Source organism: Plecotus auritus (genome assembly GCF_963455305.1).
Source record: "Plecotus auritus genome assembly, chromosome: 8".
NCBI classification, from domain to species: domain Eukaryota; kingdom Metazoa; phylum Chordata; class Mammalia; order Chiroptera; family Vespertilionidae; genus Plecotus; species Plecotus auritus.
In genome coordinates, this window is record NC_137782.1 from 38387782 (window position 1) to 38409239 (window position 21458).

Genomic DNA, 21458 nt, shown 5'->3' on the forward strand with positions numbered 1-21458 from the left:
TTTCAGCCTTTTAGTAATCATTTCTGGTCATGGTCATATATATTCCACATAATATTTTACTTTTCCTGGGTACAAAATTTTGAAAATGCGCTCATCTAAAAAAAGTGTTAACAAGAAATTTTATTAAAATTATGATTCTTTGGAGTTTGTATTTCTTTTATCAGGCTTATTGTCATCATATCTACCTCATTGATTTCTCTTTTTTCATTTTCACATTGAAGAAATATAAGATGCATATTGACCGAAACACTGGTATAATTGAAATGTTCATGGACAAGCTCCTGGATGAGGATGAGGGAACATATACTTTCCAGCTTCAAGATGGAAGAGCAACTGGCCATTCTACTCTTGTTCTCATTGGAGATGGTAAGAATTCTGTGGATCGTTAACTGGAAGACTTTGTTGTTCCCTTTAATGAAAATGGCACAAAAGTGGTCATGTGGAAGGTAGTAGGAATTGTTCTTGTTTGGATTCCCTTGCTTGAAATACAATTCTCAGTTAATACTTTCCATAGTATTTCATTACATAGAAGTGAAAGTTAATTTAAAAGGATACCAAATTTATCCCTGGCCTACAGGCAGAACTGTATATAAATTATCTAATCTATAAACAAATATTTATTACTAAAAGTAGTAAAGTGAAGGACATTGCAATACAACCAAGATTGTATATGTGTCTCAGAAACAAACTGTGATACTATCTTATGATGTGTGCTTACCTTAAATTACTTAAATTAAGAAGAAAAATATGCAAAAGTAGAGCATACCACATTAATTAATCATACAACAGATTATATGTCAGCTGTCATAGACCACTGTGGGAACCATCAAGATTTAAAATGTGGCATTTAACAAAGCAATGGAAGGGTGGCCTGCTCTCTTCACTTCCAATATCCAGCACTATTTCACTATTTCCTAGCTTCATGACCTTGAACAAATTGCTTAACCTTTCCAAGCCTATTTCGTCATCTATGAAGACTGAAAATAAGTCAAGTGGCCATGATGTACAAATGTTATAATAATGAACATAAATCACTTATCACAGTGACTGTCATGCACATTTATACCACTCCACTTAGTTTCTTACTTTCTTGTTTTTCAATTTTTAGTTTATAAAAATCTCCAGAAAGAAGCGGAATTCCAGAGGCAAGAATGGATCAGGAAACAAGGTAAAAACAGTCAGTGAGTAAAGAAATAGCTTCAGTTTCTTGAACAAAATATTCCAAGATTATTTATACAACAAATTAAAATAAATGTTACTACTTATGTTAATAAGGCTACAAATAAAAATAATTGAAAATATTTATTATTAAATAGGTATTCATTTAAAATATTTAAAAACTAAATCTTGATTTTTAAAAAATTCACTTCAAATATAAATCACATTAGAATTTAAGAATGAGCTTTGATGGTTGGAAGCATCAAAAGGTTGCAGGTTCGATTCCCGGTCAGGGCACATGCCTGGGTTGTGGTTATGATCCTGGTCAGGTGAGTATGGGAGGCAACTAATTAATGTTTCTCTCACACATGCATGTTTCCCTCTCTCCTTCCCTTCCTGCCTCTCTAAAAAATAAATAAATAAATAAATAAATAAATAAATAAATAAAAACATCATTGGGTGAAGATTTAAAAAAAAAAAAGAATGAGCTTTGATTTTGCTTTCATGACTAATAGAGTGATCACTGATATTATTAATATTTTCTAGGTCCACATTTTGCTGAGTATTTGAGCTGGGAAGTGACTGGTGAATGTAATGTACTATTGAAGTGTAAGGTAAGAAGTAGATAAATTTTTAACATTTGAAACAAGGGAAATAAAGATAAAATAGAATGTGAGAAGAAGAAGATCAACTTTTCAACTCCTCCATTTGGACCAAATGATAAGCAACACATCCTTACTGTTGAATGTTACTGTAAATGTAAGAAATTACAATTTGTAAGAAACATTTAAAATAAAACAATATAAAAATATGGGAAGGCAACATGATCATTCTTATTCATTACCCACACCCTAGTCAATAAGGACAGATTATTCTGTGTGTGTTTTTAAGTAAGACTTTTTTCAGAGCAGCTTTAAGTTCACAGTAAATTGAAGGGAAGGTACAGAGATTCCCCATACATCCCCCTGTCCCCACACATGCACAGCTTCCTTCATTGACAACATCCCCCACCAGAGTGGTTCATGTGTTACAACTGATGAGCCTGCACATGGGTCACATCATTATCACTCACAATCTGTAGATTACATTAGGCTTCACTCTTGATGTTGTACATTCTGTGGACATGGACAACTGTATAAATGACATGTGCCCAACATTATAGTATCGTACAGAGTATTTCGACTGCTCTCAAAAGCCTCTGTGTTCCACCTGTTCAACACCACCCCCCCCCTTTATTTTTAAATTATTAATCACAGAAGAATCTCACATTGTCTTCGTTTTAGGTCAAATCTATATTTTAAGTGGTAGATCTATTCCAGAATCATTCCAGCTACACTGCTTTCCATGAAAATTTAGCAATTTCCTATCTAAATTGTGTGACTAGTACAATAATACTTTTGTGTATTGGCCAGCTCTGCTACTGGTTTTGAGACCACCATGCTACCATGAGGAGAGGTAAAGTGTTTGCAGCCCAGAACCAATTGTTTAATTAGGCCTTTGGAAAGATTTAGAAGAAACAATTCACATTGCACTTTGAATTATTTTGTACCTTAGCATATGGTGGTATTCAGCTGAGTGAGTCATCAAAATGTTTTGGATAAGGAACTCTGCTGGATGAGGTTGAAGTGTGAAGGCTGTGATGGTAAACAGGTACTCCAAGGTAGAAGTGAGGCTTTGGCATTTGGCATGTAGTTGTCATTATAAAAGCCAGAACCCAAGTGTCCCAGTCTCTTCTAGGTCTGATGAAATTCAAAGAAACAGCAGTCTACCAGAAATGTATAAGAAAAATAAATTCTAGGTTTATCCTCTCAGGAAATGGCAAAGCTTAAAAACAATTTCTCAGGCAGCAGCTAAAACCCTCACTACCTCTTTCTCCTCCTAGCTGTCCACTTCCATGTTGCCCCCTACTGACTTTCTCCTGCACACTGCCTACCCCATAGCCAAAGAAGCCCACATGTCCATCTTCCTTCCTCCTGGGCTACCTATTGCAGTAGCCTTCTGGGAGGTGAGCTCTAGTGTTCCGTCTGATGGCTTTCCTCAGGAGCATTAGCCCCTTACCCAGATTCTGGACAATCAAGGGGAGCTAGAAAGAGGTTCTGAATATTCATAATACTGTATTGATGCTGTTACAATGTCTGGAATGGCTTTCTTCTTTCAGTTTCTCTGATAAAATGTTTTCTCAAGGCCCATGTCAGTCATCTCTTCCATAAAGCCTTCCCCTTCTCAGTCTAGGTAGAATGAACCTTCCTCTGTCCTTTCATAGATCTTTGTTTCATTATTATAGCGATTTACATACACTTGGCAATTACATATTCATTATAGTTAATGCAGTATGTGTAGCCAAACATTCAGACTCCTGGGACTATCATGGGCCCCACTTGGAACTAGTCTACTCAGAAGAATATAGGGTAAGAACCCCAGGTTGCCTGCAGGGCAGTTCGGGGCATTCCTCTCCTGTAGGAGTGCATATTAGAAGCACCAACTCCAGATGGCAGCTCAGTTGCAAGGAGATAAGATCCACTTTGGTCAGGTATAGGAAACTCCGTAGCTTTTAAAATACCTCATTCCCCAAGGAGCCCATACCCCTTACAACAACGTCCTAGACAGAGCTTGCAGGGTGCCCACAAGGGACATGCACAAATTACAAGAATCAGTATACTCAGCGAAGCCCAAAGCTATGGGGTCCATTTCCAGTCCTGGGAGGGATGGATGCATCTCGCCAATCAGGGGTAATTTCTATTGTAAGCAGTGTCGCCTAGCAACACACTTTATATAATTCAGAAACCAGTTTACAGGATCATGAAGAACATTTGTATTGGTTTCACTATGTTGTTACCAGTGTTGGTTCTTATTTTATTAACCAAAATGTTTTAACATTTTAAAACTTGAATATCCTTGTTTTTAATGACTTATAATTGACATATAACCTATAAGTTTAAAGTGTACAACATAATGATTAGATATGTGTATAATGAGATGATTAACTGAATAACTGGACAAATGTATTTACAATTCCCCAAAGAGGAAATACAACTATAAACAAACAGATGAAGAAAATGTGTAATCTTATTTTTAAAAAATAAACATAATCCCCCTCCACATTTATTTGCAAAGCTTCATTTATCTTTTAAAAATATTTAGATATATATTTCGAGGCTTACTGGTTCTGTTCTTTTGATAAGCCATTTGTTTTATCATGTGACACAGACTATACTTTAATCTGATAGGATTTATCTTCCTATGGTTTTCAGATCTTTATTTTCATTTAAGTCTGTCTGTATGTTAGTGTGTATGTATCTATTTTTTCTTTTCTTGTCCACTAGAACTATTAAAGTCAAGTTTTACTGCTGGAAATAAAGATGCTACTGATTTAGGTTTATCCATTTGTATTCACTTTATTCTAAACTCTTTATCAGTTAAAATTGCTTTGAATTAATTCCTTTAGCATCTTCTAACTCTAAGGTTAGTGCTTTTCCTTCTATCTGATGCCACATTAACAACTACTCATAAGAGTTGCATTCCCTTATGACAAGAAGTATAATTATGGTTTTTCTTCTAGGTGGCAAATATTAAGAAGGAGACCCATATTTTGTGGTATAAAGATGAAAGGGAGATATCAGTGGATGAAAAGCATGACTTTAAGGACGGTATATGTACCCTGCTTATAACAGAGGTAGGTGACTATAAGTGTGAAGCGTGATATGCATGGATTTGTCACATATCCAACCAATATCAGCTGTACACCACAACTTTCATAGATGGGTGAGTGGCGGGGAGTTAAGTGGCTCCTTCTTCATTTGCTCTTAAGCCTCATGATAACTTGTTTCCTAAAAGTACAATCAGAATAGTATTCATTTAAGTGTAGATTTTTATCTCCATTTTGTCTAAAAGAGCATACCATTCAAATATATGTGATCATTAGTCTTTAATATGAAGGCAGAGTAAAAGATATGGACTTAAAAGTCTCAATCAATTATAGCCGTAGAGGGTGAAAAATCAGGACTGCTAGGTCAAATTATAATGGATAGGTTTGTCTGCAAACTGTTCATTGTTCACATGGTTAGATATTGTTCAGTGTGTGTTTTGATGGCAATTCTATAAATAACAGGGCTTTAAAAAATGCAAACACCAACTCTGAGGCCATGATAAGCTACAATGTGGTATATGTATCGTTCCCTTAGTTTTCCAAGAAAGATGCTGGGATTTATGAAGTTATTCTGAAAGACGACAGAGGAAAAGATAAGAGCAGGTTGAAGCTTGTGGATAAAGGTCAGTCCAGCAGCAGCTGGGGTCTGTTTTGTGTGTTCTATATACAGGTTACCAGAATTATGAGTGAGGCTGAGCTGGTGATCAAAGTCATGCTGATTTTTTTGTCCACAGATTTTTCTTTAATGGAAATTCCATCAGAGTGAACTACTGTTACATTGAAAAATACTTCATTCTAAATTCCCCTCGAAATCAGAAGTGTACTTTTGATCCACAGAGAATTTATAGTCCATAACCCACCAGGGGTTTATTTTCAAAATAAATCGTTATTTTTGTTTCAACCCTATAAAAAATGTTACAGGATCAAAAACTGTGAAAAGCATGTTGCAAAATAATCCACCCTTAAACGATGACAAGAAAGATTTATATATGAAACTCTAAGCCTCTCAGTTATTAGCAGAGCATGAAAGCAATTTCCACTTTTCAGAGACTACTAAGGACATAATACATCATGACAGCAAAGACCTATATGTGACCCACAAACTTCTAATTTTGTTCCTGAACAAGATCTTTAACAATATTGCTAACAAACAGCAGAAGTCTGACTTTGATTTCACCTTCCTAACTCTTGGTGGAGACAGGACTAAATGTGTTTACTGGCAAAAAGCATTATTAGGCTGCAACATATCAGATTATAGATGGTTAATGTATTATGAATTGATAACACAGATAAGAAAACTTCCTCTAATAGGAACTAAGGCTTCCTGGGACTTAAGAAGAAGAGACTCTTAAAGCCAAGAAACTTCCTGGAAATCTCGTGGTGGCTCTTTCTCTAGAATGTAAATGTGACGAAAGTTATAGAGAATTAGAGGGGAAAATATCAAAATAAGAGTAAGGATCTTTTACTCTTGATAAAAATTGAATTATTCATTCCAAGAGCACTTATTTTCAATTAGTCAACAAATTTATCTTGTGACCAGTACCCTCCACCAGACAGATCATTTTTGAGAGCACAATGCTGATAGTTCCGAGATTTGACCTAAAAATGAGCATGTCTATGCTAAAGCTTTGTCTGTGAATCTCCATCCACAGCCTTTCAAGAACTGATGACTGAAGTATGTAAAAAAATAGGTAAGTTAAAACGTTCTCACCATGACAGTGCTTCGTATTCTTCTGGATGGGTTTACAGGTGTATGAAATATGCTATTTTCTCCTTTCAGCTTTGTCTGCTTCAGACCTGAAAATCCAGAGCACGGCTGAGGGCATCCGGCTGTACTCTCTTGTTACTTACTACCTGGATGACCTGAAAGTTAACTGGTCCCACAAGTAAGTAATGGGAACTTAATTGCTGTGTAGAAATTCTTTCTCCATTGAAGTGAAAAAACAAAGTTGGAAAAACAACAGCAACCCTCTGTCCTCTCAGCTAAGGAGTCGTCTGACTTCTCAGGCCTGACGTTCATGAGTATAGGACAGAGCACCCAGGCCATTCTCTTTGTGTGAGTTAGCACTTTGCCTCAACACATATAGGACGAAGCCGGTGAGGCCTAAGAGCATGTCTTTGTGATCGGGGAAGTGCCATAATCCGTGCACATCTTTATAATGTGACCTCCACCTCCAGATGGTTGTGTTTGGGCTCCCTCTGCTTTGCAAGTATCCAGAGCCAGATGCTGATTCTCTCTTTCTACACACAGCTACCCATGCTACGGTCTGGAATAAAACCGAAGCAGCATGTACCAAGAGACACCAAATTTCCCACTCTATGAATTAGTGGCCTAATTCACCAAAGAAGCCTAACCTGAGAAGTGCCCAGCTTTGTTATTGTTGTTTGTAGCAATTGGCAATGTTGGTCATTAGCATGTTTCTTGTCCTCCCTCGGAAGGCTTTGAAGATCTCAAGATCACTTTGGGGAAAAGTATTAGAACTGAATTGAGTCTGAAGATCTGTTCTAATCTCGGGCTTCCTTTGTGGAGTTCTAGAGGGGTTCCATTCAGGTTCACCTATGGGATTCCAAGAGCCAAAATAGGTTTCTAACTCAAAACAGTTCTCCCATTTATACTGTGGATATTATCCTTAACCTCTGTGCTTCCTTGAAATTTCCTGAGCTGAAAGAGAGCAGCAGCCTGGCAGAGAAATCTGATGGGGCACAGCTGCCTTCCATCCACACCAAGGATGCAACTGACACTCATTCTCAAAGTCCGATGAGACCCACTAGCATTAGGTCACTGTGGCACCCCCAGGAGGACACAGATAACAATGTTCATATCTTCCCTTCAGTGGGTGTTTACAACATGCCTGGTACTTCCAAGCCATTTAGATGTATGAATTCATTTAACATACCCAACTTTTGGAGGAGATACTTCTTACTTCAGTGAAGAGGAAGTTCAGGCTGAGGGATGTGACTTGCCTAAGGTCATATAGCAAAGTGGTGGATGGAGGGCTGAGTTCAGGCAGCTTGGCTCCAGAGGGCCCCTGTCATGGTACTCGTCCTGTGTTCAAGTGGCATTAGAAGTCTAGGTTAACATTTAACCAGAGCTGGGTCTCACAGAGCAATCATTTGTGTTTTCTTTAAAATGACTTTCCTATTATGTAGAACAGTGTCTTATTATTAATTTCCTGAATTCTTAAAAAATGAGAAGTGAAAGCCCAATGTAGAATTCTTGGGATTTCATTCCTTTATCCAATTTCTTTCAGAATATATTGTAGGAAATTATAAGTTAAGATAGATCAAATTCCAGGAAATTCCTCTATGACATCTAAGACATGCTAATATATCAGTCTGAAGAATAAGAGAAGATAAGGTAATTGAATCATCAATCAAAAAGCTTTATACATCATCTCTAAAAGAATTACTTGTTCAAAAAACTTAGAACTCTGAGTTTTGAACAAATTGCTATTAGACTAACAAGGTATAAACTTCTTACATCACTTGGTTTAGTCATTTAGATAAATGTTTTTTGTATCCACCTGCCTATGAAAGATTCAGGAGTCAAGGATTGTGTTCACTGTCATTATGTAAGTATGTGACATAATGAAAAAAATACTTGAAATGGGTTTTAGTTTTGACATTGCTCCTCTCTTTCCATTGATATTAAGCAAGTTATTTAATTTTCTGAATCTCACTCAATAATATCTGCTTTATCTCATAACAATGATGGACCCAACGAAAGAATGAAATTAATGGCACTTTATAAACCATAAAGTGCTTTACAAATTTAAGGTACTATTATACATGTTAGCCAGAGATTAAAGAATTCAAACATTTATTATAGCAAAGCAGAGAACTGTCTTTCTAGTTCTCTAAGACAAATATATTGCTCAGGCTAAAGTCTATGGATACAGATGGGTTCCTTTGTCTTACATTTTATGGCATTTTAATTTTAATATTTTTTATAGAATGTACTGTATAAGAAAAATGCTGACTATTTGAAAACAGAAACTTTTTGGTGGAGATTTTTATTTTTCTATGTTTTTTTAACTTTATTTTGCTTATTGTAACTATAAGCAGAACACATGTTTATTTTAGAAAATATATTTATAATATTATATTATAAGTTAGAAAGTGTTTATAACATGATACTATCCATAGTTTTCCTAGTCATGTTATAAACATTTCAGGATTATACCTTAGTCTTTTCTCTATGCATAATTGTTAATAACATTAGGTAGTTCTAGTGCCTTTTCCCCTTATTTCTTTGAAGTTACTTTTAACATCATTGAGAGTACATCTACCTCTACCTTTCTCTTACTTCCTCTATAACAGCAACATTTCTAGATCCTCATATCACAAAACAAAGCGTTCTATTTGCTTGTATTCTCTTGCAAAGAACACAATGCTGGGGTCTGCTCTTGACCTACTGTAGAGCACAGCGAAACTCACATCCGGGCACAGAGAAGGTGCCTCATTCATTTTGGCAGCAACTCTTCTTTTCATTCACTCGTGGCCTTACTAGTGCACAATTACTTGTGTTGTAAATAGCTTTCTAACAACATATGTCAATAGATGCCAGCCACAGATGAACCTCCTTAGGTCTGTTTTTGATTAGCTTGTAAAATCTGATTTATATTCATAGAGCATCTGCATGAACTATGCAGTAACGTAATATGTACCTTGGCCTTTTCACTTAAAAGATTCCCTTAGTCCTACAAATAAGCACAAGCAAAAACAAAGATAATTAATACCACTGAGAAGTATTGATGTTGCAATCTGCCTGGGCCCCAGACTGCTATTGTGAGTTAAATGTGAGCCTCTCAGACGCCCACCCTCACCCTTCACCCTGGGTCTTGAAATCCAAGTTTAGTGACTCAGGGCCCATCATTGCTCTGAAGCTGTAGAACACATGTGGATCCCCTATTATTTGAAAGCCTGTAAAAGTATGGTAAAACTGTCAATAAGGACAAAGTAAAGGTCAGCTCTGGATGAAAGCAAACAATAAGGATGTTTTCTTTGATTTGAACAGTGGGACTGCTATTAGGTACACAGACAGAGTTAAGAGCGGAGTCACCGGGGAGCAGCAGATCTGGCTGCAAATCAGTGAGCCCACTCCAAATGACCAAGGGAAATACGTAATGGAGCTTTTTGATGGCAAAACAGGACACCAGAAGACAGTGGATCTTTCTGGACAAGGTAAATGGATATTCTGCAGGTTCAAACTTACTATAGAGGAGTGGGCTTTTTAAAAAGAATGAAGGTGAGCCCTAGCTGGTTTGGCTCAGTGGATAGAGCGTCAGCCTGAGGACTGAAGGGTTCCAGATTCGATTCCAGTCAAGGGCACATGCCCGGGTTCTGGGCTCGATCAATGATTCTCTCTCATCATTGATATTTCTATCTCTCCTTCCCTCTCCCTTCCTCTCTGAAGTCAATAAAAAATATATTTTAAAATAAAATAAATAAAAAGATGAAGGGTGATAAGTGGTCAATACATTTACCTATTGAAAGATGATTGGAGATTTTAGTAAAGCAGTTTAAATTCAGCCACGGTGGTAGAAGTCAAGAATTTCAGTGGGTGGAGAATCACTGAAAAGTAAGCACTACTCTTTCAAGATGCGTACAAAAGAAAGGCAGATTGATTCATGATCATTTGAGCAAGGACAAACACTGGAAAAGCATAGTTTTTGTGGGGATTGAAATGTGATCATGTTCTTGGAGTCCAAGAAATCCACTGAGTTGGAAGGACTAAAGATGTGAGTGAAGGGAATAATTGATGTATCAGAGTTCCGAAGGATGGAAGGGTGGAGATCCAGGGCAGGGGTGGGAGTAAGTGTGAATAAGCAAGGACAAATACTGAGGACAGAAAGAAGCTGGAAAAGTTGGATCCTTATGGTCATCGGCTGAGAGAATGGCGGGGGTGGGGGGTTCTGGAGAGACAAGGTAAGAGAAGGAAGTCACAGGAGATGAGGAAAAAGGCCTTCCACCTAAGAACATAGATGAAAGGCAATGTGTAGCTATTAATTAAAATTTTAAAAGTTAAAACATACAGTCATAAATAAAAAATTAAAAACACTGTGCCATTTCTCTCTCCTAGTACTGTATTCTTCATCTTATTTATTATTTCCTTAAAAAAATAAAATAGTCTGTATGAAGTTACCAAAAAGATTGGGGGCTGACTTTTTCTTCCACTTCTTCATATATTAAAATGCAACCTAGCCCTAGCTGGTTTGGCTCAGTGGATAGAGCGTCGGCCTGCAGACTGAAGGGTTCAATTCCAGTCAAGGGCACATGCCCAGGTTGCAGGCTCAATCCCCAGTTGGGGGGTGTGCAGGAGGCAGCCAATCAATGATTCTCTCTCATCATTGATGTTTCTATCTCTCTCTCCCTCTCCCTTCCTCTCTGAAAAAAAAAAAAAAAAGCAACTTAAATATGTAATAGCTCTCGGTGTTTTAATCCTCGGAGAGTAGATTCATAATTTAGAGAACAGTCTTTCAACCCTGCCTTGAGTGGTTTTGTGCTGTCTCTTAACCTTGCCCTGCCCACCCATGATTGCTGAAGGGTCTCTGTAGGGAATGAGAGGCTGCCCCCTGGGACTACATTCTCAGGGCCACACTGTGCCTGAGTCATATCCCGCAGTGACAGGGGATTTCTTCTGCAGTCCATTGGATACTTTGAAACACAGTAGAAAAAGGAAAATAAGAGGTGGACAGATTTAAAACTTAAATTTTTTTTTTCTTTTACTCTCTGGCCCATCAGGGCTTATTTAACTACCCTGCTCTCAGGTCCCTCTTAAGCCAAAGGCTGTGGACTTTCTTACAGCCGGACACGGCCACCCAACGCAGATTGGTTCGCCAGTTCCTGACTGTCTCTCAGTGTGGCATGGGCAGAAAGAGTACTGAACTCTTAGCCTGGTTTAGCCTAACTAGTCTACCTCCAGAGACTTTAAGCCTGGCTTTATGCTTTCATTTTTCCATCTGTAAAAGGAAGGGGGTGGACTAGTGTTATATAGTATTTTCTGGATGTACAATATTATGATTCCTAGACCACAGAGGCTCTTTAAAGGCAAGGTGGGAGAGATTTCAAAATGAAGCTGCCTTTTCATCTGACGTCTTCAAAGTGGCTCACCCTGCAGTCTCAGGGAAACAGATTATTTTAGAACTCTGTAGCTCTCCTTTCCTTGTCTCGCTCGCCTTTTATCTCTTCTTTGCACAGGAGAGAAGCATTGTTTCAGGCAAGCATGGGCACGCGCTGTGGCTGCAGGAATTCCTTGTGCTCTTTAATACAAATAGGTGGGCCAGACCACGGGACATAGAAACATTTAACTGTCTAGCTATGAGGCCATGCCATGTGGGATGATTTAATAAGAGAAAAGCCTTTTTGAAGCTCAGGATGCTTATTAGACAACCAACTTTTATTTGAAACAGACCTTTATTCCCTTTTTATCCTTGGTGGAGCTAATTCTTGGCCTTCCCGTTTGAAGAGTTGAAAGTCTCTCACAGAACTGAGAACATCTAAAATCCACTGTTTCATATTTTCTACCTAGAAAGTATTTGCTTAAGTCCATCAAATTGTAGAGTGAACACATAGGCACAGTGTTATTCAGAGTCAGCTTAGTTTTATCTGCACTGATCACATTGACCTCATGTTGTGAATTTAAACAGCCCCTCTGTGCTGTCAATTCTGGCTAAACAAATTCTAACTTCTCTTTTTCCCCTTAAAGATTATGAGGAAGCCTTTGCCGAATTCCAGAGATTAAAGTAAGTCTATTTTTTCCTCTCGAAGGCCACGTGCATGCACTAATTTCCCTGGAACATCCTGCGTGCTGCTCCCCCACCTGAAGAACAGGGAGGGTCTTTCCTTTAGACAAGTTCAGTGAGGCCAGTGCTTCCCCCTGCTTTGTTGGACAGCAAAACGTCTGTGGGGCAATGAGACACAGTGAAGGTTAGCTGCTCTGAAATACCACTAAAGCCACATTCTTCTTTGTTTGTATGTTTGTTTGTTTCTTTCAACCACAGACAAGCTGCCATTGCCGAGAAAAGTAAGTAAATCTTGTTCTTGTTTATTCCTGGCATAGTTTCAAAATGTAACTTTTATTTTCTATTTTAACGGTACGTGGAAGTAGTGTTTTGTTTTTTTTTCTTTTTTTAAATCTTAGGCCTTCTACATATGTTTTCATTTAGTCTCTTGAGTAAGGCTGTCTATGAAAAGAAGGTCTCAGGTTACAGTATAAGAATGTCACCCAGCTCTTAACTTGAGCCAGCGATTTGGAAAAATCTTCGGGCTGCAACTCATAAAATAGGTTGTTAGTCACCTGCAGCAGGCACAGCGTATCAGAAACATTTGGGCACATTAAAGAAAAAAAGAAATGAGAATCTTTGTAAATTTACGTCAGGTAAATCACAAGCACTCCCCGTGTTCCCGAGAGCCCCGCAGGAGAAACGACCCCCAGTAAGGAAGGCCTTCCTTTCATTTCACTGGACACAGTCCCGGTAAACACACACCAAACTGTCAAGTCCACCCACAAACTGTTCTACCAACTGTTTGCTTCACACAAAGAGATTTCGAGAAGGACTCAGTCTTATGGCATTCCACAAGTCAGACTGATTCATCATAATAACTCCGGTTCTTTAGCAGTCAGGGAGGCATGACTTGAAAAATGTTGAGGGTTAAAACTTAGAGTTGTCCTGAGCTGGAGTGGAAAGGGCCTGAGCAGGGGAAGGAGTAGGAAGTGAAGTCATCTGTCTGCCTCGCAGAGGCTCCAGGTGACTCAGAATGGAACTTTTCACCTTTGCCATGTGCTGCTGTCCTCCCCCTTCTGCTCTTTCCCTCTCCCGCTCAGGCCCTGGCTTGTGAGGTGGCTGCTGGGGGTGAACAGGGCAGACGGCAGCACCAGGGGCCTGAGGGGAGTGTCCAGGGACAAGGGAGTTTTTCTTGTAGGCACCCGAGTATGTCCCTCGCACTCATACACACAAGCAAAGCCAAGCCCGAGGCAGCAGCAGTTGACAGCCACGCCCATTCTTGAACTCTCTTGTGGGCAAAGAGCCCGGCCTTCCCTCCAGTTCATGAACAGTTTCCTAAGATCACTGGGTCACCGCAGTTTAGAGCTGGAAGCGATGTTAGAGTTCTTCTAGCTCCATGTTTTAAACTTCCACAAGCCATGGAACACTTAATTCACACAAAACCTTCCACACAGACCCAATATACAAAGTAGGTAAAAGCGGAGTTATCTTCATTGGCTCCCTGACTCAATACCCCATCTTGACCTCCTCTCAGGCCCCCTCAGAGGAATCCCATGGACGCTGTGCACATGACTAATCCAACCCTCCCCCCATTCTGTAGATGAGGAGACGGAGGTCCACACAGTGATGTGACTCGCTTAGTATCACACAGCAAGTGGCACAGGGACCCAGATGATGGCTTGGGCTTATAAGTGGTGTAAGGTGCAGTGGGAGAATGCAGTCAACACTCAGCTAAAGCTTTAGCCTGACTTAGTGGAGAAGGGAATTGTAGAAATATGGATCAGGAGCTACACATTCATGAAGTAGGCCTAAAAACGAGACCGTGGCAGCCACAGCATTGGTGTCAGAGAGGGTGATTTTGAGTGAATTACAGAAGGCGTCCTACCCTGGGGCTGAGCAGTCACACACAGAGTACATGGCTTGGCTAGGGAGCCAGCCCTGGATTTCAGCACCTTGGCTGCACTTTGTCCCCTCACCTTGGAGCCTTTATACTCATGGCCATAGACAGTGGCCCTGCATCGTGCTACCAAGAACTACCAAGATATGAGAAAGGGAAGGTTTGTAGGGAAAGCCTCAAAGAAAGCCCATGTCTGCATGAACCTCCAGATCTCCCTGACATAACATTTCTAATTATGCAACCTTTTTTCATCGTAGGGAAGCCCATAAAAGAGGCCACACTGAGCTTGGAGGCTGTCTGTAGAGATCTGCTCTGCCTCCTCGAGCTGAGCCCCACTGAGCTGCAGAAGGGCCAGGACTGAACATAGCCATGAAAATGACAGAGCAGGTCTTGGTCCAACAAAGAGATCTCAAGCTGATGTTTTAGGCACAGATAGAGGCTCCTGCACTCATGAAATGGTGTGAAGAAGGATTAACGTTTCAGCATCACTGGATCATTTTTTAATTTTACATGTTAAAAGCTGGTATAAAGTAACTATAAGGAGAGGGAGACTAAATTGGGAAGTTCGTTCCCTGGGGTGGTTTTGTGAATGTGATCGCTGATGCTCAATGTTCAGTGATTAACCAGAAATGCCTATTCTTGCAGATCGCGCCCGGGTGGTGGGTGGTCTCCCCGATGTGGTCACCATCCAGGAGGGCAAGGTAAGCATGGAGCACTCCTGTCCCTGCTTCTTCCACATTAGGAATGGGTTCCAGTGCCTCAGACTTTGTTCTATCTTTTAAGATACATACCATCCTATGCAATGGCTGCTTATGCTTGACTGCAGAATGGCCAATACAAGGTTCAAAATGCAGCCATTTTCCCAATCATCTTAATATTTTGGGCCAAGCATCAGGATGCAAGTTTGTCTAATGTGGGCACATGTAGACCACTTAGTATCTTTCTAGAGTTACCCTCTAAAATCACAAGGAATGGAAAATGTTCAATCATAACTACGTGACAAATGTAATTGAAGAAAGAAGTGACCTCTAACACCTAGTGGCAAAGGGGCTATCATTAAACGCCTCGCCTTTGAAAGGAGACATGCTGCTCCATGAATGTCTATAAGCTCTATTTCCGTTGAAAACTGATTTCTGTTCGTAAGTTTTAAATTAGTATTACCTGGCTCCATAATAATCTCATCATTTCTAACCTGGATTCACTTTCTTCATCCCTGCTTCATTAAAACAGGTTTAGTATCAACCCATGAACCAGGAGGTCACGGTTGATTTCCAGTCAGGGCACGTGAGCAGGTTTCAGACTCAATCCTCAGTAGGGAGCGTGCAGGAGGCAGCTGATCAATGTTTCTCATCGATGCTTCTATCTCTCCAACCATCTCCCTTCGTCCCTCTCTAAAATCAATAGAAACAAAAAAACAAGTTTAATATACCAGTCATAGGAGTATGGGTATTTGTAGTAGAATAAAACCTTTTCTCACCTCAGAATGGTAATGAAGACAGATGATGGGGTGATTGGAACTAGAGTGATAAAACAAGGTATATCTAAAAGTTTAGTGAGAGGCAGGTTTCATCCACCTGTGTTTCTTCGTAGTGAAACATGACTACAGTTTACTTTAAGCTCAACCATTTACAGGGTTGCTTTTGTTTTAAACTCAATTTTCCATTTTCCTCACCTAACGAGTTCAAAATATGCAATTCACTGGGTCATAGTGAAAATTAAGTGACAGAATGTATGTGAAAGTACTTTGTGATCTATAACTCAAATCTAGAGTATGGATAATAGTTTTCCATAACATCTAAGATACTTAGTTTTGTTAAAAGTTTTAACCCCCAAGTAATCACAGTTTCCAAAACCTGGCCCACTTGGAGAAGACTAATGGCAATAGGTTGACTCATATTTTTCTTGAATAATTTGTAGAATAATTCAGTAAGAAGTGCTAGTTAATGCTGGAAAGAAAACAGATTTCTTAATCTATGCAATTTTAAAAGATACTTGTATATTAGAGATCACAAGTGATCATGTTAGACTCTTTAGAAGGATATTCAGAAGGATATCCTTTTCCCTGTATATTGTGCGCCCTAGTTATTTTTCTTATAATTACTGGATTTTAGGAAGAAAAAAAATGTGAGAATGGAATTTAAAATGTGAAATAAATTCAACATTGTTGGCTCTCGGGGAAATGCAAATTAAAACCACATTGAAATATCATAACACACCTATCAGCATTGCTAAAATAAAAAATAGTGACAACAAATGCTGGAGAGGATGCAGAGAAACTGAATCACTCACACATTGCTGGTGGAAATGTAAATCAAAATTGTACAGCCACTCAGGAAAACAGGTTGGCAATTTCTTAAAATATGAAACATGCATTTACCATATGACCCAGAAATTGCACTCCTGGGCACTTATCATAGAGAAATTAAAACTTACATTCACAGAAAAACCTGTACACAAATGTTTCTAGCAGTTTTATTCATAATAGCCCAAAACAGGCCAGATAACCCTTTGAGATATGACCACACCATGGCACATACACAGTGATAAGAAGGAACAAATCATTGGTACTTGCAACAATTTGGATGAATCTACAAGGAATTATGCTGAGTGGAAAAGGCAATCCAGAAAGGTTACATATTGTCTGATGCTATTTATATAATGTTTTTGAAATTAGAAAATTTTAGAAATTTTTGTGGTGATGGAAATGTTCTATATCTTGATTGAGGTGGTAGATACATGGACCTAGAGAGGTGATAGAATTAAATAGAAGTAAACATACACATACATAAATGAGTACAAGTAAAACTGGGGAAATCTAAATAAGATCAATGGATTGTACAATGTCAATGTACTGGTTGTGATGTTATGCTATAGTTTTGTAAAATGAAACTATTGAGGGAAACTGGGTAAGGGTACACAGGATCTCTCTATTATTTATTACAACTGAATAAGAAACAGATTGGGTAGAGTCTGGGGGAGAAATAAAACAAGGAAGATGGAGTTTGAAAACTAGTCACATTATCTGAAACAGCTGTTAGGATTCTGCTGCTGGCCTCTGTGGCGCAGTTGAAATGCAAATGTGAGCAGGTGGTGACTATGGCAATGAGATTTCTCTACCGAGACAGAGTTCGAAATGCCATATTAGAGTAAAAGGCATCTATTTATGTGTTTATGAAAGTGAAAATGGAGATGGGATCTGGGATAAGCATTCCCAAATCTGAGTCCCTAAGAAACCTTCTCAGGTTTGTGTTCAAACTGTAACTCACACAGGTGCATACACATAATAAGTTCAAACCCTGATCTGGGAGGGTTATATTTATCCTCCATTGAGTCATGCCACACCATCAGAGGACCTTTGAAGTTGGATCATCATTATATCTGATATCTCTCCTTTCCTCTCATATAACCTGTTTTGCAGACACTTAATCTCACTTGCACCGTGTGGGGCGACCCGACTCCGGAAATCTCCTGGCTGAAGAATGAGAAGTCCCTGGACTCGGATGACCACTGCAACCTCAGGTTCGAAGCCGGCAAGACGGCCTTCTTTACTGTCACCGGGGTGACCACCGCCGACTCGGGCAAGTACGGGCTGGTTGTGAAGAACAAGTACGGCTCGGAGACAATCGATTTCACCATCAGTGTGTTTATCCCAGAGGAGGAGGCGAGGATGGCTGCCGTGAAGCCTCAGAAAGGCAATAAGTCCAAGTGACCAGACCCACTGGGAGGGCACGCGAAGGAATCTGGCCTAGGCTACCTTGTGCTACTAGTGTGCAAATGGTTTGGTTAAGTGTAAGGAAGTCTTTGTGCTTTCTACTCCCTATTTTTGGCTTGGGGGAGGTGAGTGGGGATTGTCAAATCTTTTATTCATATTTTTAAAAAGCACCAACTAATATTTTAATAGTTAAGAAAATGCCATTGGTAGCACAGATATTAGGAAAGGGTTTTAAGCAAAAGACCAGAAAAAGAGGGACATTGAATAATGATCAGAAAGCAGACGAATGTGCTGTGGAGCAGAGTTTGGATGTAGATTGCAGTTATGCTCCAGTATCCTACTGAGAACGAGACTAGTTGTTAAGCAAACCAGTATGTTCATGTGTTGTGGAGATAGCGGTGTGCATATCTGTGAGCGGTCTTTTGATTTGGAACCTCCTCGGTATTAATAAACAGTCCTCACACCTTTTCTCTTCATCAGTGTTTCTCTCATTGTTATTGTTTGGCTGCTCAGTTGGGTCTCTGCTGCATCTCTCTTGTTGTTTCTTGTAGCTCGTCTTCTGATTTAAATTCCTTTGGGTTAAAGCAGTACCTTCATAATAACATCAGGTAAGTCATCCAAGGTCAATTGAGGTTCAGAGGTGTGAAATTGCTCTGTCACTGTACATCTGTTATCTTACTGGACAATCAATTTATTCCATTGTTAACATACCCAAAGTAATTGAATGAGTTGTGTCAATTAAGGATAATAAAAGGGTCAGGGATATCTAGTGCTAGAATTGGTGACTAAGGAAAAAAGAGCCCTCATTCTAAATGCAGAGAACTGCCAGATTCGGGGCCTGCTCCTCTTTGCAGGACATGCCTACAGGCAGCATTCTGCTTTAGAAAATTTGGTTCTTCTCCAACCCCAGTCCCAACCCCCTGCCCCCCCCCCCCACCTCCACCCCCAATTGCTCACACACCACTGGAGGAAAATAGTAATGGTGAAAACAGGTTCCTCTCTCCCTCCTCCTGTCAAGGGTCAGGAGTGGGACAACAGACTCTTATACTGTTAGAAGGGGCACCTACGAATCCTCTCCTGTGCAAAGTTCTGGACTGGAAACTGCATCTCATTTGACTGTTGCCAATTCCCTTGTCCAGCCAAGTGCCCCAAGCTATTGCTGTGACATTGAACATGGGCAGGAGAGAGATGCTGTACTGTCACTAGCAGGCATGGCAAGTAATGAGATCCCTGAGAGTCAAGGGGACCCAGTGGAGGGCAGCTGACCTTAAGCAGTCTGAAGTTCTCCCTCCCTCAGCAAGAAGGCTCCTTCTGGACAAGTGGACCCAGAAGGAAAGTGACACAGCCTGGGAGCAGAGAAAGGAGGAAGGGATAAAGTAGGGGTGGATTTGTGTGTCAAGGAGCTGTGCAGGTGAGAGGCCCCTAAGATTTCACACAGAACCTAAGTGCATCCCTCACGAGACCAGCCGCAGAGTCCCAGTGTTGGGAGAAGATGGGGAGGGAGGAGTGTGCTAGCAGAACCCACTATCCCATTCCTCATTTCCATGCCACTGGAGTCAAATTGGGGACAAAACAAGAAGGATTTTGAATCCAATAAAAACACAATTTTCAAACAATGTGTTCTAGCCCTGGTCAGTGTCGGTCAGTTGGTTGGAGCATCATCCCCTACACTGAAAGGTCTCAGGTTTGATCCCCAGTTGTTCGGAGCATGTACAGGAGGCAATCAATCCATGTTTCTCTCTCACATAAATGTTACTCGCTCTCTCCCTCTCCCTTCCTCTTTTTCTAAAATAAACAGAAACATATCCTCGGGGAGGATTAAAAACAACAACATTTAAAACAATGTGTTCTAAATTCTGAAATTGTTTGAAAGCTTAGGAAATCAAAGTAGACTATCACTAAGAGGCATGCCATCCAGCAGAGACTTTCTGGAACACCGTAACGGTGAGGGAGAAAAATGGCTTTCAGATTCATAGCTCAATAAAATTGTTATTATAATTATTTCAGCCATTATAATGACCAAACTAAATAGACTATGATTTGATGGCTTAGATAAAAAACTGTTGTTTCTACAAGGGAAAAAGAACTAAAACTATACATCTATCTATTTAATGATGTTTAAGGTCCTTTTAACATAAGAATTCATGAATCTGTGACCTGCTAAATGTGATCTATTGGTACATAGAGGGTTATATTTGAGCACAGAAAAGACTTTTCAGAGTTTAGTTTTATAAAATGAATATTCAATATATTAAAGTAATAAAATTAAAAATCTAGAGCTTCCTAAATTCTTGAAGTTGAGCTTTAAAATCTCATTTTCTCATTTAAAAATCTATCTATTGAGAAAAGTTATTCTGAGGGTACTTTATAGTATAACTAAATTCCCTTTAACTTGTTAAACTGTATTTATAAATTAATACATTTGCTTTCCATTTTAAGTACTATTTTCTGACTTACCAAACAAAAACTTTGCAAGACCTTAAATAACTTTAATTACCTATAAAATTAAGTACATTATATGGAATTTGAGTCCTCTTAAATGAACTTCTTTGTAGATAAATTTAGTACAACTGTAACATAAAATCACAATCATTGAACATTTTAAGTCAGAATCACAAAACTAAGCTATTACTAGGATAAATTTTCTAAGCCATTATAAGTACATAGAAATCAAATATGCACAGATGTCATAATGCAAAAATACTAACATTACCCAGCTACAGCCCCTATGGCCTGGGACTAGAGTTTTAATACCCGTCAGAACGAGAGGCATGAGCTCAGATTGCTCATAATGGGGAGCTGCATGCCAACATCTCTGCACAAGGCTGGGAGCACAAAGGGTAGCGTAGTAAAAAAACACACAAAAGGGAATAGTAATAATATCAACAACTGACATGGAGAAGCGATATGGAAACTTGCCCATCTGCCTGAGGGTGGTTCTGGGTAGAAAAACAAAGTTAACGATTCCTCAAGCCAGTACTGAATACTTGTGGGATCCACACTTATAGCACCACATGGTTTAAGCATCCTAAGCCAAGAGTTCTCATAAAAATGGCTAACGTCTGGAGCCCCAGAGAAGCCAATGTAAAACTCTACTACAAGGGACTTCTGTGTCTGCCCACAAAGGATTACTGTTGTGGAAATGGTCCTCCCACCACAAACAACTAGAAAACCAGGCAAAATATATGGGGGAAATTGGGGCATTGGCTCAACGGAAAGAGTGTCGGCCTGTGGACAGAAGGGTCCCAGGTCCGATTCTGGTCAAGAGCATGCACTTGCAGGCTCACTCTCTAGCCCTGGTCAGGGCCTGTGTGAAGG

General features: G+C 39.5%; 1 protein-coding gene across 3 annotated transcripts in view; it reads left to right on the forward strand.

Annotated features, from left to right (window-relative positions):
- Positions 1–18616, forward strand: part of MYOM1 (myomesin 1) — a 153414-nt gene extending 134798 nt beyond the window's left edge. For all 3 annotated transcript variants that reach the window (XM_080685527.1, XM_080685528.1, XM_080685529.1), the window contains 12 exons: positions 222–366; positions 1109–1168; positions 1705–1772; positions 4718–4831; positions 5340–5427; positions 6457–6495; positions 6585–6690; positions 9822–9988; positions 12513–12549; positions 12808–12830; positions 15074–15129; positions 17847–18616. In XM_080685527.1, the coding sequence (XP_080541653.1) occupies positions 222–366; positions 1109–1168; positions 1705–1772; positions 4718–4831; positions 5340–5427; positions 6457–6495; positions 6585–6690; positions 9822–9988; positions 12513–12549; positions 12808–12830; positions 15074–15129; positions 17847–18137 (1194 nt within the window). In that variant the 3' untranslated portion in view covers positions 18138–18616. The remainder of the gene's footprint in view (positions 1–221; positions 367–1108; positions 1169–1704; positions 1773–4717; positions 4832–5339; positions 5428–6456; positions 6496–6584; positions 6691–9821; positions 9989–12512; positions 12550–12807; positions 12831–15073; positions 15130–17846) is intronic.
- Positions 18617–21458: the final 2842 nt, after the last annotated feature.